Consider the following 17,011-nt stretch of genomic DNA (forward strand, 5'->3'; position numbering starts at 1 on the left):
CATATTTTTCAGCTAGACTCAAGTTATGCTTTGAGTCACCTTAGCTTATCTTGATGTTTTACTTTTTTTTAAATGTAAAATTTATTTATAATCATATATGGGTGTATAAGAATTTTGTAGGATAAAGGTTTTATATATCATTACAACATAATTATATTATATTATTTATTATAAATTATATATTAAAAAATATACGTTAAATTTAGTTACTACCTGGTAATGCTTATAATTTAAATTTATAAATTATATCAGTTTATCTATTTAAGAGGGGGAAAATATATGCATAACCATGTTTAATTATTATTAACTTTGTATATTATTAACTATGTAATAAAATACCTTGCACTATTTGTTTGTTTTATTTAATCCATCCGATGCAGAATCATTGAAACCTTTTTCTAACATTGATTGCTTTGTTTTAGCCATCTTTCAACGAAGCTCTGCTGGAGATGTTTCAAGTTGATTATGTGGGAACTGCTCCTTACCTAAGTTGCACACCTTCTGTTTTGCATCACAGACTTTCGTCAAGTGACCAGTTCTTGGTACTCTCCTCTGATGGGCTTTACCAATATTTCAGCAATGAAGAGGTAGTAGCCCATGTTACGTGGTTCATGGAAAATGTCCCCGAAGGTGACCCCGCACAATACCTTATTGCCGAGCTTCTCTTCCGCGCTGCTAAAAAGAATGGTCAGTTACTCCACTTTCCTAGTCCTCAGATATTATTTTCACAACTTAACACATTACATCTGAGTAATTCTTTACACCTGCTCCTCTCAACTTGCTTTCCACTTAATGTTCTTGAGCAAATTCTTTGAAACCAAACATCTTTTCGAAATGAGTTCTATTTTTATCGAGGTGGCCCTACAATGTTGCTGAAAGAGCCGTATGTTTGAATTGGAATTTGTTACAGACATACTCTTTCATCCTTCTCTATAAAAAGAAAGCTATCATGTGCCAATATCAGAGATGTCAAATGTTTCCAACTTTCCTCTTCATAGTACACAACATTAATTATGGTGCATCCCCAGTGTCTGTTTTTACACTATTAACCAATTATGTGTTGTTGTCATTATCATTAAAAATGTTTGGCTCTTATAATAGCTTCATAGAAATCACACTAGTAAAAAAATTACACTGCTATATCAAAATAGCCTTGATTTTGTTTTTACAAACTAGTAATCCTTCTAACTTCAAGTGTCAACATATGAAAACGTTACATGTTTAGGATGTTTTTGGGGTGCAAGATTTCTATTTGACATGTTTGATTCTTAGATTAGTTGTGAATAATTAAAGCTCTTTAAACAAATGAGGATTCTTGTCATATATTATTATGTATCATTCTCTTTGCTACCAACTAGAAACAACCACCTAATTCTGATAACTTGTTTTTTAATGGAAGTTAATTTATTAAAATTTGAGTGTTATTTCTTGTTTCTTATATGACATTTTTTTTTATTGTGGCAGGAATGGATTTTCATGAATTGCTTGATATTCCTAATGGGGATCGACGTAAATATCATGATGATGTATCTGTTATGGTGGTTTCTTTGGAAGGGAGAATTTGGAAATCATCAGGATAATTCTCTTTTCTCTTTCTATTTTTCTTTTAACTAAATGCTTCTCTATTTAATAATGTAACAATTTTGGGCTAGGAGTAAAATTGATTTTAGAAATCAAAATTAGTCTTTGAATCATTTCGAAATGAAACATATTTTTCTCTAGTCTCAAACCAAGTTTATTGGAAATTCAGTTAATGGAAGGTTACTACAAGTTTTTGTAGTACTTTACTGGTTAAGTAAGAAACTATGTCACAAAAGAAAGAGTATATCAACATGAGGAATTGAGAATGTTGTTCCACTATTTATTATTTTATATCACTTTATATACCAGGAGGAATAATTAATCATAAAATATTTAATAATTATAATTTTAACTTAAATAATTTTTTCCACATATATTAACATACTGCACTGAGTACAACTACACAGAATGGCCCATCCATGTTTCGCTACAGGCAAATGATTTTTCATTTATATTTTTTTACCATTATTATGACTTCGGCTAAAGAGCTATAGAGAAAAAAAAAGCTGAGAACATCAATTTATGAAATAAATTTGTCATAATTTACAAAAATAGATTATGACCTTCAAATCAATATTTTTCGCTTATTTTTATTAAGCAAAAACTTATGGATAAGTTTTATTTACTTATTTAAAAATAAAGAATATTCAATAAATACTTAATTAAGCCCTTAACCCCAGCACATTATTAACATGTATATGTACCGTATATTTTTAAGTAAAACAAATCTATTAAATTTTAACTGACTTATCTTTGTTCAAAGCTAATTATAATGAGCTCATGCTTTAAAAATTAGAGTCATATTTTTCAGCTAGACTCAAGTTATGCTTTGAGTCACCTTAGCTTATCTTGATGTTTTACTTTTTTTTAAATGTAAAATTTATTTATAATCATATATGGGTGTATAAGAATTTTGTAGGATAAAGGTTTTATATATCATTACAACATAATTATATTATATTATTTATTATAAATTATATATTAAAAAATATACGTTAAATTTAGTTACTACCTGGTAATGCTTATAATTTAAATTTATAAATTATATCAGTTTATCTATTTAAGAGGGGGAAAATATATGCATAACCATGTTTAATTATTATTAACTTTGTATATTATTAACTATGTAATAAATGTAATATAAATGAATGATGAATATATATATATATATATATATATATATTTTTTGAATATGTATAATCTTTAAATGATAGTGTATTCAAGTTAAATTAAAGTTGTCCCACTTAAATAAGGTGATTGAGTTCACAATTGCTTTTCACAGATTTTGGAGATGTAATAAACATTGAAAGGAACGGTAGAACTGAAGCGGTTGGTGTCTCGTCTCAAGGGGCTAATCCTTTACCAAAGGTTGTTCAGATTTGGTATTCATGCCACTCATACGCCTCAATATCTTTCTTATTATCAACTCTCACCAAAACCTTGTTCATTGGACTCTCAATGTTGGCATTTTCCCATCAATCATGAATCAACAAAAACTAATCTCTACGTTAATTCCTATTTACATGAATAATCATATTTTCAACTAAATAAAGACTTCAAAAGAATTCTAACATGGCCCCTTTGTTCAATTGCTTTGAATTAAAGATGAAGGACTTTTGCTAATGCTTTACCATCACATCATTCCCATCTACTCTGCCCATAATCATTCTCTATATACAGAGAGTTTAAAATCTATGTGCTTGTAAAGTTTTTTATACTCTCAATCATCCATCATTGATTTGTAATATTTTTGTTTGAAAGTCAATACTAGCAAACATATAAATGGTGGGAATTTACAAATAGTATAAAAATTACTTACACTGTCAATATATATATATTAAATCCATATACAAATACCTCATATATATAATACAACACCTCTTCACATTTCTTACCATCAGTCTCAAATATTTAACCTCTCTTCTCTCTAGCTATACATCAATCTTTTCTTCTTTTTTCATTCATCATTCCATCCCACCTCTTTATTATTATTATATATAATAGATACATTAATCCTCCAAAGCATGTTGCCACCAAACATGTTCGCAATTTTGGTCATCCTCTACAGTGTCATCTCCTTTGCCTTAGCTTCTGACCCTGACTCACTCCAAGACCTTTGTGTTGCTCTTCCCTCTTCAGGTAATTGTAATAATATACATTACCATTTTCACAAACATTATGTTTAGGAAATTAATCAGTGATGTGCATGCATGTAATAAAATAATAGGGTGTAACTACACCCAAGAATCTAGCACCATGTCATTATAAATGGTTCTTTACTTATAAGTCTCTATTTCACCAGCATAATAATAAGACCTTATGCTATATTACCCAGAGAATCAACTATGTCATTATAATTGGTTATTCATAATCAACTAATGCTATATTTGTAACCCTTAATACATTATATGTTATGTGCAGGTGTGAAGGTGAATGGTTTTGCTTGCAAGGCAGAAACAAATGTGACAGAAAGTGACTTCTTCTTCGCCGGTCTAGCCAAGCCTGGAATTATAAACAACACAGTGGGGTCATTGGTTACTGCAGCCAATGTAGAAAAAATTCCAGGCCTTAACACATTGGGGGTATCATTTTCAAGGATAGATTACAAAGCTGGGGGACTTAACCCACCTCACACACACCCACGTGCCACTGAGATTGTGTTTGTGTTGGAAGGACAATTAGATGTGGGGTTTATCACCACAGCTAACAAACTCATCTCAAAGACCATAAAGAAAGGTGAAATCTTTGTGTTCCCAAAAGGTTTGGTACACTATCAGAAGAACAATGGGGATAACCATGCTGCTGTTATTTCTGCCTTTAATAGCCAACTACCTGGTACTGTGTCAATAGCTGCAACTTTGTTTACATCAACACCAACTGTGCCTGATGATGTGCTTGCCAAGGCATTTCAGATTGAGACTAAACTGGTTGATGCAATCAAAGCCAAACTTGCTCCTAAGAAGAGTTAGTTAAGCAGAACTAAAGGAAGATATGGTCTTTATATATAAAGATACACGTTTCCTCTTCTTTTTTTTAATAGTAATAATAATCCTTGAAGGGTTGTGATGTTGCATTTTGCTCATTTATACGCTATTGAGCGTAAAATAGTTGTATCGATCATAATATACGTGTTATTAAGAATAATACAAATCCAATAGTTGGGTGATTCACTGGATACAATACCTGAAATCTTTTTTTGGTAGACATACCAAAGTTATTCACCGGATACAATCAATGTCTTTTCCTTTCCTTCTTTATCAGGAAGCTAAGCAAGATAGTTAAATATAATTACCACTTAAAATGGATACTTCCCAATGATGAAGTATTATATCTACGATTGTCCAAATAGTTGGGTGTTTAGAGTGATTTACCATATCCACAAAAAATGGCAACGCAAGATCTTTGGTAGTTATTAGAATTAGAGATTTGTTCTCCACCTGAACTGCTTCTCTAGATTGCCTTTCTTCGAAACTCCAATTAGGATTTAGGATATAGCCTTTGATGTCAAAATATTCTCAAACCAATAACTGATAATTTTGTATGTCAAGAAAAATGAGAAATTTAAAATTGAAATTATCACTTTCCTTTTCTTTTCTATGTTGAGACAGAACAAAATGTATGAATTTGACCAACATTTTTACGTTAGACTAATTATACATAATTGCATATATTTATGTGGTCATAGACCTTATGGTTAATTGTAAAATGCAAACCCAAGGCTAAGCGTAGGAAAATAAAGAGGGTGACATAACATGCATATGCTAATAAACTTCCCTTTAGTTATTAGCATAATATATCTCTTTTCCGTCGTTTGCTTCATTTCTATTCTTGATTTTGCTTCCCTTAAATCTACAAAGCACACTGTTGCATATAATTGATAACGTTCACTACAAGAGATTAGCACTAATGAGTTGGCTAATAACCACCACGATGTAGATATATTTTTATTCGATTCATCATTCATGTCTTCAATGGTTCATGACTAATAAATAAGAGTACCTACCAAATACTCTAGCATAAACCAGACTATGAGTCTATCATAACATGCATAAGCTAGTATACATCTCTGATATTCAATTGTACAATAATGTCAACTATTATTAGCCACACAAGGTATATAAGAGTAATACAAATAAAACTACAAAAAGAAATTAATTGCCTGCACAACTATATAGCCTTCTGTTCAATGAACAAACAAAAAGATACTGTCAAATTGTTGCACACAACCTTAATTTCAACAGTAAGATTCAAACTTTGGTATGCTTGAGCTACATTTCAGAATATTAAACTAACTATTTTTGATATTTTAAGCATGTTAATGGGAAAAGTTGAAAAGACATATTACAGCCTTACTCAGCAGCACATTTACATTTGTTAACCGAAATCCGCCAAGTACGAGCCAAGAAACAGCAGCAGTGATATAAATGTCTGCCTAACCTATTTCCAAAACGGTGGTAGCTATAGTAAGCATGAAACTTTCTTGTCATTTTATTTCGATGCACTAATTGGTTGTAGATAAAGGGAAATACGGATTATATACCTCAGGTGTTTTCACTTAATCAACAAATGTTGAAAAACCTGCATGTGAAGATTCAACAATGTTAGGCTTTAGCAAAGCTCAATTCTACATAAGGAAATTGGTCAAGCAAAGACAAATTTAAATCTGAAGCACGTTAAGAAAAGGCTACACTCCTGCATCTTTTTACTATTAAAGGAACACCCTTCCTGTTCCTGAATTTCCATGCCCCAAACTCAAATTGAACAGATTTTCCTGATTATGATTCATCACTATTGAAATATGTACTATTTCCCCAACTAGATTAGTCAAGTGTTATGAGTTTCTATATTGCACATAAAGATTAATCTGGTGATGACCACAGTCCAATTCAAATGAACCAAACCCTTCTAAGAAGTTATACATTTATTCATTCTTGAAGTATTAGACAAATACCTTGACTAATTATTGCTAGTGAGCTGAAGTACATATCGTGCATTATGCAGAACAGCATTGGCTTCCTCATTTGAGGCATCGAGTGCACGCAATTCTTTGATTTCTTCCTGCCACTTTTCCACTTGCTCCTTATGAATCCTGCATATAGAAGTTAAAATGATCTTACCAGCAGAAATCAAAATAATAAGAATACCAAAATAAAACAAAAACTTATCAGCTCACATGATCAGTTTCTCTTCAAAATCATTCAGTAGTTCCTTAAACATTGTTTTCCCTGATTCAAGGAGCTCAGATACCTACATGTAACCCATATAATTCGGCATGTCAATTAAAGAGTTTATTTTCCATATAGTATGATTCCAATTTCAAGCTTCACACAGTGTATAGCTAGATAGGTTACCCTCTGAGTGAAATTTTCAATCTTCTCAAGAATGAGAGAGATATTGAGCTCCATTTCTTCTGATCCAGTAATGTTGCCCTCAAATCCTTCCCCCTGTACATTCTGTGATTCTGCTTCATCTCCAGTTTTTTCTTCCACCTGTTTATTGTGAAAATCAAATTAAATAAAACAGTATACCGCACCAAAAAATAAGGTAAGGTTACCATAGATGAAAACAGTTACCTCTGAATTCTTACGTTTTCTTGAACCTCCACTCTCTGGGCTTCCTTTTTTAGTTGACATTGGTTAAGCTAATGCAGATACAAGTAAACCATATATGAATCTGTTTTCGTTCTAAATCTAAAAGCAATTATACACAATCTAATTAAAACACTACAAAATTCATCTAAGATTGGGAAAAAAAACACGTGTATTATTAAATTGCAATTAACTCGTGCAAAAGCCTAGCATAAAAAGTAAATCCGAAGATTCGAAACTCTATAACCGCAAGCATTTGGGATGTAAATAACAGAATAGTAATATGAACAGTAACACAATATAATCGCTATGCTTCTGTAGATTATTGAGCTCAATTTAATCACAAAAAATTCAGAGAATTAATCGATGAAGTAAATTTTTCAATGGATTTGTATTATTATAGTTGTAAGAAAAATGAACTACCGTTCTAGTTTAGTGTTTGATTGAATCTGGCCTAAATGCGTTGTTTGTTTCTTTGAATTTCAAACGCGAGAGAAGACAAAATGGACGCGCGTTTTTTTCTTTATAACAGCAAAATGTCTTGGTTCAGTGGTTAAAATGCGCGCGTTTTTTCAAATCTTTGGGCCGTTGAAGTTTTGGGCTTTGGGCCCAATAATCTAATACGATCCACGGGGTGGCATACGAAATGAGATTCATACGCTATGGTTTAAGATTCATAATCGATTATTTTTTTAAATAAAAAATAATTTAGATGACAAATATAATAATTTTGTCATCAAATTTCATAGCAGTACAATTTTTTTGTTAAATTCTATAATATTCGCCACCATCCGAATTTTCTAGAAGGGTTCGAAATGAGAAAAGAACCTTCCTTTCTTCTCGTTGCTGAACTTGTGACGAAGCACTCACTCGATCAAAACTGAACAACTCAACTATCAATGGCTCTCTCTGCTGCCACTGGCAAAGGCACATTCGTATCAATATCTCGTGCTTTAATTTTCACCTCTAAAACTTCACCTTTGTTTCTCTCTTCCCTCCAAATCCAATGCAGATTTTTCACTTCATATCCACCTTTTCCCATTTCAACAAAACCCTTCTCCCCTAAATACCCATCTCCCAAAGTTTCAATTTTTGATTCCATTAAGCGCCATTTCAGCTCTGAAAGTAACCCCATTAGAAAAAACATTGACACAAAGGTCAATTTCTCACTCTCTGATTCTGATTCCGATTCTGATGATGAAAAAGGTGCTACACCCACCAAACAAATTGACAAGAGCAAGAAGCTTCCACCACCTTACGACCCATTTAACAAAAAACCAGCAATAGAAGAACCCAAAGACCCAAAAGACTTGCAAGAGATTTTCCACAACATGAGAACCGGTGATGGGTTATTAAACCATGCAGCCAAGATGTTCGACCATTTGTCCAAGCAGGGTCTAACCCATGAAGCTTTAGAACTCTTTGGACAAATCAAAGACAAGGGTCAAATGCCCGACGTGGTGTCCCACACTGCCATCATTGAGGCCTATGCCAATGCTTCTCAGCCTAAAGAGGCTCTTAAGGTTTACATGCGCATGCTTGCTTCAGGGGTCACCCCCAATGTTTATACCTATGCTGTTCTTGTTAAAGGGCTTTGTGTTAGTGCCAAGTTTTTGAAGGATGCTAAGAAGTATCTTTTGGAAATGATGGATAAAGGGATGAGGCCGAACGCGGCAACTTACACCGCAGTGTTTGAGGCTTTGGCTAAGGAGGAGAAGGTTGATGAGGCTGCTGAGTTGCTGGAGCAGATGAAGGCTAAGGGGTTTGTTCCTGATGAGAAAGCCGTGAAGGAGGTTCTTAGCAATAAACGTGGCCCTGTTTGTAGAAATGTTATGAACATTCTTTTTGGCAAGTAGCTTAGATGCACTACTTAGTACTTAGTGTAGTGTGCATTGTTTGGAACATGGAATCTATGACTTTCTTTGGTTTTATGCCTTTCCTTTTGTTTCACGTGCATGCTAATGACTTTCTTTGGCTGCCTAATATCTGGTTTTTATTGTCTAATAAAAACAGGACATGTTAATTAATTCAATATAAGTTGAGACAACAAATCGTGTTCCTTAATTCTAGGTATACATTTTCCTTAATCTCTCTTTTATCAATTTTTTTTACCCAGACAATAGAAGGGTCTAATTAACTAATGCACTTGTTAACATTTCATTAAATACACAAAATAAAAAGAAAAATGTCCTATTGACTAATGTTAATAATAGAGCACTTGTCAACATTTCCCAAAAGAAAAATACAATTGTTATCTTAGTGAACATTTTCCATGCTAACACCATTCACAATTTTAGCAATCATATTGGAATTTTGAAAAAGCTTCTTGATTGGTGAAGCTAACTATAGTGTAAAGTCATGATCTTAGGTTAAAAAGATTCCTAGAAAGTACACATCCATAAATGGAGAGAAAATAGTGCATCAAATGACAAAATATCGGTTTCCACGTTGAAATGTCTTATAAAGAATATCAAATTAACAATAACAGTTGGAAACATATTCTGCATATAAAGCAAAGCTATTCCTGTCCCTTTTTCTAAACCATATAAAGGTTCATCCGGATCATAAACAAGACGGTTAAATAGACAAAACAGGACCACATTACTGTTCTTGCCAAATATCACAGCCGCAATACAAGTGATAATAAATTTTACATCAGCGGTATAGACTGTAAAACATCTCTAAAACCAAAACCCCAAGTGCTTCAAAGTAGCTAGCAATGATTCTGTAATCCTCTTGATGAAGCATAATTCAATTTCTTGAACCTATTAGACCATCATCACCAGTGGTAGCAGCTCAAACCTTGGACAAGGTGGCATCAAATTTCAAGATGTCTAAACTAAAAAAAGTCTCTCTTCTTAGGACATTCTGCTGCCCTATGCCCAGATTGTCCACAATTAAAACAGGCCCCTGCCCCTCCTCCGTAGCTCCCTCCTCCATAGCCACCTCTGCTATGTACATTCAAATATTATATCAGATATGACTCTTGGTATAATTCGCGGAGGAATAAAATCATCAAATAAAAATTGAACAGTTATTATTACCTGTTTGATGAAGACCTGCTTGATCCTCTACCTCCAATTAGCCAGTCATCTCCACCACTTCTCCTTGATTGAGACCTGTTGTTGCCAGATCTGTAACCTCTACCGCCACCTCTCCCATATGAATCACCAAAGTCATCGTCAGAGTTTCGGCCACTACCTCCCCATGATCGTGAGCTCTTAAAACCTCCTCCCCGATTTCTAGAACTTCCTTGTTCTCTGTCGTCAGAGAACCTCCCATAGAAATCGCTTGCAGGTCCATCATCTTGCAAAGGAGGTAACTGCCAGTACAAAGTAACATACGCAATGCCATTATCAAATTAGTAATCCGATGAACTGATACCAAGATATGGTGTTTTGCTTGTGGGGAGAAAACAAGAAACACTGCACAAAGAACTACAAAACAAAAAAATATTAACCAAATATTGTAACTTACCTTGGTGATCTTGGAAATAGTGTTGCCTGGTGGTACCTCCTTAGTGAGTAACTCTTTTGCAATCTCCTCCGGAAGATCAAAAACAGCTCCTTGAACCTGATATCAGTCATTAGCAATGTCAAACAAATTCAACGGTGTGGGTGCATTAAATCAAAAGGACTGAAGTTTATAAGAACTTGCAAACCTTTTCATCTGCAATTAAGTGTATTTTTCCAACTTCATCAGCTGCTGGAGAATAAACATCAGACAAAAACCCAGTTACTGATCTTGCAGAAAGAAATCTTCTAGAGTTATCTCCATCTCGAGTCAGTTGTAACGTAACCCATCCCTGCAATGCCAAGATTTTAATCAGCTAACCAAATAACATGAGAGCAAAAAATCATTCATATGGAAGATTAAACTAGGAATAAGAGAAATAAGGAAAATGAATTTAAAAAAAATCTAATTAATTAGAACCAACCTTGAATGTTTTTTCCGGAACTAGTTTCAACTAAAAATTAATCAAATAATAACTAGTTTTCAAAGCTTTACGTACAGAAAATATGAAAATAAACCAAAATAAGCTAGCTTTTAGGGTTTGATAAACACCTAATAAAATACAAGTATATTATAGTGTAATTGTGATAGTGCCGGAGCATTATTTAGATTTCTCTATTTCTGAAAAGAATTTTCTATTTGATGCACATCCTTTACACACTGTACATGAAGTATAAATCAATTGCAAGATCAGTAGTATTATTAACCAGAACGGATATGTGGGATAAATAAATCCTTCAAAAATTGTAAGGCCTACAAATTTATATTGGAAAATATAAACTCCCCCAAACCTGTTCATGGTTGATAAGAGACCGGGATGACGGAGGTCGAGAGAATCCACTCAGCTGTGCTAGTGCAGCTGCAAGGGCATTTGCTCCTTGTTCTTCAACCAATTTTTGTGCGGTTGGCATGAAGAACTCAATAGACTCAGGATGAACAAGTTTAAGTGTAGCAACAACTTGCTGGGCGGATGATTCCAAAATCTCTCCTATTGCTGGTGGACTAATAAATTCAAATTTGCAGCCGACATCACGCTCAAGTGATCTAACTGTTCTCCTCTGGCTACTGGTGTACATCAGAATGGCAGTACCTAGTTTTCCTGCACGCCCAGTTCGACCAGAGCGGTGTACAAAAGTCTCAGGATCATTGGGAAGTTCATAATGGATAACCTGAAGAAAACATGTAAGGCCAACAAGCATTTCAGTATCGAACTTGTACTTCAAATATGGAACTTAAACTTCTCTGGTGGTAAACAGAATAGAGAATGAGATGAAAGAATTAACCAAGCTACTGTTAAGCCACACATTTAATAAAATATAACATCAAACTGTCAACTTGTTAATTCAGACTAAAAATAGAGCACAGTGATAAAGATAGAAAAGTAACATCAGATGCACAAAAAACATCTCCTAGTATCAAAGCAGACAATCCAAATTCTACTAGAACAAGCAACGCAAACTTGAGAGTAAGAAAATCCTAATCCAGAATAGGCAATACAGTGATTGCCCAACCTAGGGATAAGATATCTAAAGACCAAATTTCTACTCAAACTCTATGGTAGTGTTTGGAAGAGTTAAGTTTAAGCTTATTTGAACTTATCTTATTCTATAAACACTTATTAATGTGTTTGTGAGAGCTTATAAAAAGAGCTCTTCAAAAAAATACAAGCTTCTTCTATATTACATTCATAAGCTCATAATGCAAGCTTATGAAAAAGAGCTTATCTAGAATACATGAAAAATGCCAATTCATCCCCCTTCTCCGACTCTTGGCCTCACCCCTTTCTACATTTCTAATTTTTTTTTTCTAGCTGAGACGAGAGCCATTTTCTTTTCTTAGTCCACCACACAGAAATATACAGCACCGTTGACATTGACATGATAATATATATAACAAATGTACAGCATGTTCACTATTCTTTTACATTCAAAATCTTACTTTTTAATAATGGTATGATAATATGTAAACATAAATTTAATTGTAATTTTTTAAATATATTTTTAATCACATATAATTATATATATTAAATTATTTTTTGATTTTGAATTCAAAAAGATAATTTTAATTAGTTTTTAAGAATTAAGGTGTGCACTTAGAAGTATTTATCTAATGAATCTTCCAAACACCTCAATTCAGTAAGTGTTTCTTATAGCATACATCAAAATGTAAATGATTATTGGAATCTAAGTACTTATGTCATAAGATCTCATATATAAGTGCTTATGTCATAAGTGCTTCAGTAACCTGAATAGACAAAGTGATAGGGCTTACTACCTCAGCCCCAGTTGGCATTTAATAAGAATTGCATGATAAAAAAATAAAACTGCTGGAATTCAAGGTTCATACAGAACCAAGGCTGGAGATATGATATTTAAATGTGGATGAGGGGCCAAAAACCAGCCCTTTTAACTTACCAAATCAACATTGGGAATATCAAGTCCACGAGATGCAACATCAGTGGCAACCAGCACCGTGAATTTCCCTTGCCGGAAACCATTCAATGTTCTCTCTCTCTGATGCTGAGATATATCACCATGCAATGCTTCAGAAGATATAATATTTGTTAAGGACAATGACACTTCATCAGCATCTTTTTTTGTCTGTGTGAAAACAATAGTCTTCCCACCCTTTGCATAAACCTAAAAATGAAGTAACATTAAGTGAAATTATTGAACTTCCCTATCTTTGCATCAACAGTAACTAAGTGCATTAGAAAACATAAAATTTGCTGGTGTAATATATCTTTCAAATTTTCACAAGCAAAATCAATCTTAAAGAATACAGAACCATGAGTTTGTGTCTGGGTACTCAACACAGAGTACATTGATCCCAATATGAGGAGGGTTGCTTTTGCAGTATACTTGACTGCTAAAAAATGAAATTTCTCGAGAAGAGTTGGTTAGTAGTCTGCTTCAACCATCTAAAAAGTTTGCTGAACAAGTTTTTATTGAATTAGTTTTTGTTTCCAAATCTAGTAATGACAGTAATATTACTGAACATAAATACTATTACAACCAAGAAATGCAAACTGCAGATATTACCAAACATTAAGTTAAGATTATAACAACCATCTAAAAACTTACAGTTACAAGATCAGAAAGAACTGTCCTCTTCGAAGTAGAGGTGGCTGACATAGCATAAAGCTTGATCCCTTCAGCTAGCTTTTCTTCTTCATTACCAACCTTGTTTCAAAAAACAGGGAAGTGCATCATAACCATGATTTTTGAGGGTTACAAAAGATTCATAAATATTGATTTAACTTTAATTTTAAAATAACTTCAACATCAGTAAGCGCAATTCTCAGCAGTCTAGATCGATCATGACCGCAACCAAATTTACAATATTTTAATTAACAATTTGATTATTTAGAGAGGAGATAAGCAGAAAAGGAAAAATAACCTACCAAATCTATTGTCAATGGTTTCTTCAAATATTTTCTTGACAGTTTCTGCACCCAACCCGGCATGGTTGCAGAAAAAAGCATGGTCTGCCGCTCGACTGGGACCGTCTGTAAAATTGTTTCTACATCCTCCTCAAATCCAACAGCAAGCATACGGTCAGCTTCATCGAGGACTAAATACTCAATTTCATTCAGTTTGAGGCTGTTCCCATTTATTAGGTCAATTATTCTACCAGGTGTACCAACCACTACATCAACTCCACGTGATAGTGAACTTTGCTGTGTTACATAGGAAACACCACCATAGACACAAACTGTGCTCAGATATGGTGCAGATTCATTTATCTCTTTCTCGACTTGTTTTGCCAACTCCCTAGTAGGTGCAAGGACCAATGCTTTCGGAAGGCGACCACGCCTGCAATAAACAAGCAAATGCATCAATATCAGTTTATCTAGAAAACCTAAAATGAATAGGGTGTAATATTGATGTGCACCTCAGAGAATTACGGTCATCATCACTGAGGCCTTTAAGAATCGGAATTCCAAACGCTAATGTCTTTCCAGTTCCAGTCTTTGCCCGAGCAATGATATCTTTACCTTCTAGTGCGGGCAATAGCACAGCTCTCTAACCAACACAAAAAGGAGAGGGTAAAGTTGCAATTAAAGAAGGATTTTGTACACATTAGACAAATAAACATCAATAATAGCAACAAAGATAATCACATAGTGCATAGATAATAACAGGAACTTAAACCCGTATATATAAATGTTTTAAATAGTCGGCTGTGTAGCATCATTTGATACGGCTGCAACACCTTGTGTGTGGTGCCCACCGTAATGGCATCACACAACAATTGCAGACGCACCCACCAAAATAAGTCCATGTTAGCCCACAATGTGAATGTAACTAACCATTGAAACATATATTTACCTTCAAATTACCAGAAGAAAGGAGCACAAACAATATGTTAGTAATTGCATTGAATTTTAATCCGTTGACAGGGTTAAAGATTCTTACATTGCCATCCAATCATACACTACCACGTCAGTAAAAATAGTTGATGCCTCAAAAGCCAAACACATGTTACTGTACCATACTAATATACAATGATTGGTTGATACTATAAAAATACTTACACTTACATTGCATTGAAACTAAACTCTTAATAATTTCAAATATTTGTAAAAATGAGAGATAAGTAATAGGAAGTGAACTAAGAGTGTAATGTGTCCTTTTGCATTACTTTAAGATTTTCGACGATGCAGTAACACTGTATAAACTCTTATACATTGGTACATACATTATTATATCGTGAAAAATAGTAATTACAATTGGATTTTATCACCTAATGAATTATTTAGGACACGTATTATTACAAATATAAGCCATCCCACCCTAGTAACTGGAAAATAATTACATATTTGAATAAAAAAAAGGAGAGGGGAAAGTTGAGAAAAGACCTGAATGGGGAAAAGGTGAGTAATTCCACGTTTATTGAGCGATTGTATAAGTCTAGAAGGCAAATCCAACTTAGAAACATCAAGTTCATCTTTACTGACAGGAACAGAAGAAGGGTTTCCATTTTCATACTCAAAACCACGCAACTCATCATCGTCACGAGTGACATCATCAAAACCAAGGCCATTAAACGCTTCTTCACTGAGAACAGAAGAATTGTTGGTAGCAATGGCAGAAAGGGTTCGGTTATTGAGGTGAGCTCTGAGAACAGTGTTGAAGTGAGACTTGTTGTCAAACGACAATGGTTTTAATGAAACGGAGGGGTTAGTTTGTTGTCGTTTAAGGAGTTCGAGAGAAGGGGTTTGGTAAATGGAAGAAACGCCAATGATAGAAGCCATTTTGTTGTGACGGGAAGAGGTTTAAAGTGAAAAACCTTATAGAGAAAGAAGCGGCTAGAAGATAAGGGTGGCTAGCACTTGTTTCAGAATGAATGTATGGCTTTTTAAACTTCCACCTCGCTACGTTTCTATGTGTGAAGGATAATATTGGTCCTTAGATATTTTCAACTATAACCTATCAAACAAGATATTTGTTACCTTCGTATTATTAGTTTATCTTTTTGTAAAGAAAATCTACATAATTTTTATACTACATAAATATTAAACTCATTCTCCATTTGAGAATGTTCTCTAATGCTAAATCAATATTAAAATAAGATGATCAAGAGAGAAGAGAGCTTAGGGATGAGGTTCACATGCCTCATTCATGTTTTATTTGGTGTATCAAGTCAATCACAAAGCTCCACTTATTTAAAAACAAAAATTATAAAATCAAAATTTAATATTTTAATAATATTTTATGAAATTTAATTGATTTAGGACAGAGGGACAAAAAAATTATACGATATATGATCCTTGTCTTATAGCTTAGACTATCTTATTTGATTCATAAAACACCATTTGTAAAATTATGATTGATAGGTTATTAAACGAGGGCATAAAAGTAACTTCACAGAAAAATGTAAAATATAATTCTCATCCAAAAAATTCTCATACAAATTAAACTATTACTTGTAAAAAAAAGATGAAATGGAAACAAAAGTCACCTACCCATTATTTACATATTTTCTATTCCATTAAAAAATTAAAAATATATGCAATAGTCCATATATTGTCACTATTACATTTTTTTTATTCATGTTTAATAATTATTGATTCTCTTCAAAAGAATAAAAAAATGGATGATCAACAATATATTAAATATATATAAATCTTTATAATAATACTATATAACTATTACAAGTGATAAAATTTTGTATAAATATATATATATATATAGAACAATAAAATTTTAACAATACTTTAAAAATTTAGTTATTATAACTAAAATAATAACACCAAAAATACAAATTCAATTGTATCCAAATATAACAGGATGGGTTTTTAGAGGAGGAAATACTTGAGTTTAAGC

The 17,011-nt window shown here is 33.2% G+C and overlaps 5 protein-coding genes across 6 annotated transcripts; 3 read left to right on the forward strand and 2 right to left on the reverse strand.

The window, feature by feature from the left end:
- Positions 371 to 1,742, forward strand: LOC109335829 (protein phosphatase 2C 32-like). Its single transcript, XM_019572037.1, has 2 exons — positions 371 to 687; positions 1,465 to 1,742. Exons 1-2 carry the CDS (start codon positions 450 to 452, stop codon positions 1,578 to 1,580), a joined length of 354 nt encoding a protein of 117 aa, XP_019427582.1. The 5' UTR covers positions 371 to 449; the 3' UTR covers positions 1,581 to 1,742.
- LOC109335826 (germin-like protein subfamily 2 member 4) lies at positions 3,478 to 4,756 on the forward strand. 2 transcript variants are annotated; one of them, XM_019572035.1, is made up of 3 exons: positions 3,478 to 3,527; positions 3,567 to 3,720; positions 4,003 to 4,756. In XM_019572035.1, exons 2-3 carry the CDS (start codon positions 3,606 to 3,608, stop codon positions 4,548 to 4,550), a joined length of 663 nt encoding a protein of 220 aa, XP_019427580.1. In that variant the 5' UTR covers positions 3,478 to 3,527; positions 3,567 to 3,605; the 3' UTR covers positions 4,551 to 4,756. The 2 variants fall into 2 exon arrangements, with proteins under 2 accessions (XP_019427580.1, XP_019427579.1); XM_019572034.1 differs by having other exon boundaries at positions 3,511 to 3,720.
- Positions 5,633 to 7,737, reverse strand: LOC109335828. Its single transcript, XM_019572036.1, has 6 exons — positions 7,593 to 7,737; positions 7,155 to 7,222; positions 6,933 to 7,070; positions 6,755 to 6,828; positions 6,533 to 6,670; positions 5,633 to 6,159 (listed from the first exon to the last, which is right to left on the reverse strand). The coding sequence occupies exons 2-5, from the start codon at positions 7,212 to 7,214 to the stop codon at positions 6,538 to 6,540; spliced, it is 405 nt and encodes a 134-aa protein (XP_019427581.1). The 5' UTR covers positions 7,215 to 7,222; positions 7,593 to 7,737; the 3' UTR covers positions 5,633 to 6,159; positions 6,533 to 6,537.
- Positions 7,968 to 9,191, forward strand: LOC109335825 (pentatricopeptide repeat-containing protein At4g38150-like). Its single transcript, XM_019572033.1, has 2 exons — positions 7,968 to 9,041; positions 9,120 to 9,191. Exon 1 carries the CDS (start codon positions 8,069 to 8,071, stop codon positions 9,023 to 9,025), a length of 957 nt encoding a protein of 318 aa, XP_019427578.1. The 5' UTR covers positions 7,968 to 8,068; the 3' UTR covers positions 9,026 to 9,041; positions 9,120 to 9,191.
- Positions 9,628 to 16,049, reverse strand: LOC109335824 (DEAD-box ATP-dependent RNA helicase 3, chloroplastic-like). The gene is made up of 10 exons (XM_019572032.1): positions 15,544 to 16,049; positions 14,577 to 14,707; positions 14,086 to 14,497; positions 13,766 to 13,864; positions 13,097 to 13,321; positions 11,474 to 11,851; positions 10,831 to 10,974; positions 10,647 to 10,742; positions 10,214 to 10,491; positions 9,628 to 10,117 (listed from the first exon to the last, which is right to left on the reverse strand). Exons 1-10 carry the CDS (start codon positions 15,937 to 15,939, stop codon positions 10,009 to 10,011), a joined length of 2,268 nt encoding a protein of 755 aa, XP_019427577.1. The 5' UTR covers positions 15,940 to 16,049; the 3' UTR covers positions 9,628 to 10,008.

The sequence above is a fragment of the Lupinus angustifolius genome, chromosome LG20, assembly GCF_001865875.1.
Source record: "Lupinus angustifolius cultivar Tanjil chromosome LG20, LupAngTanjil_v1.0, whole genome shotgun sequence".
Classification (NCBI taxonomy): Eukaryota; Viridiplantae; Streptophyta; class Magnoliopsida; order Fabales; family Fabaceae; genus Lupinus; species Lupinus angustifolius.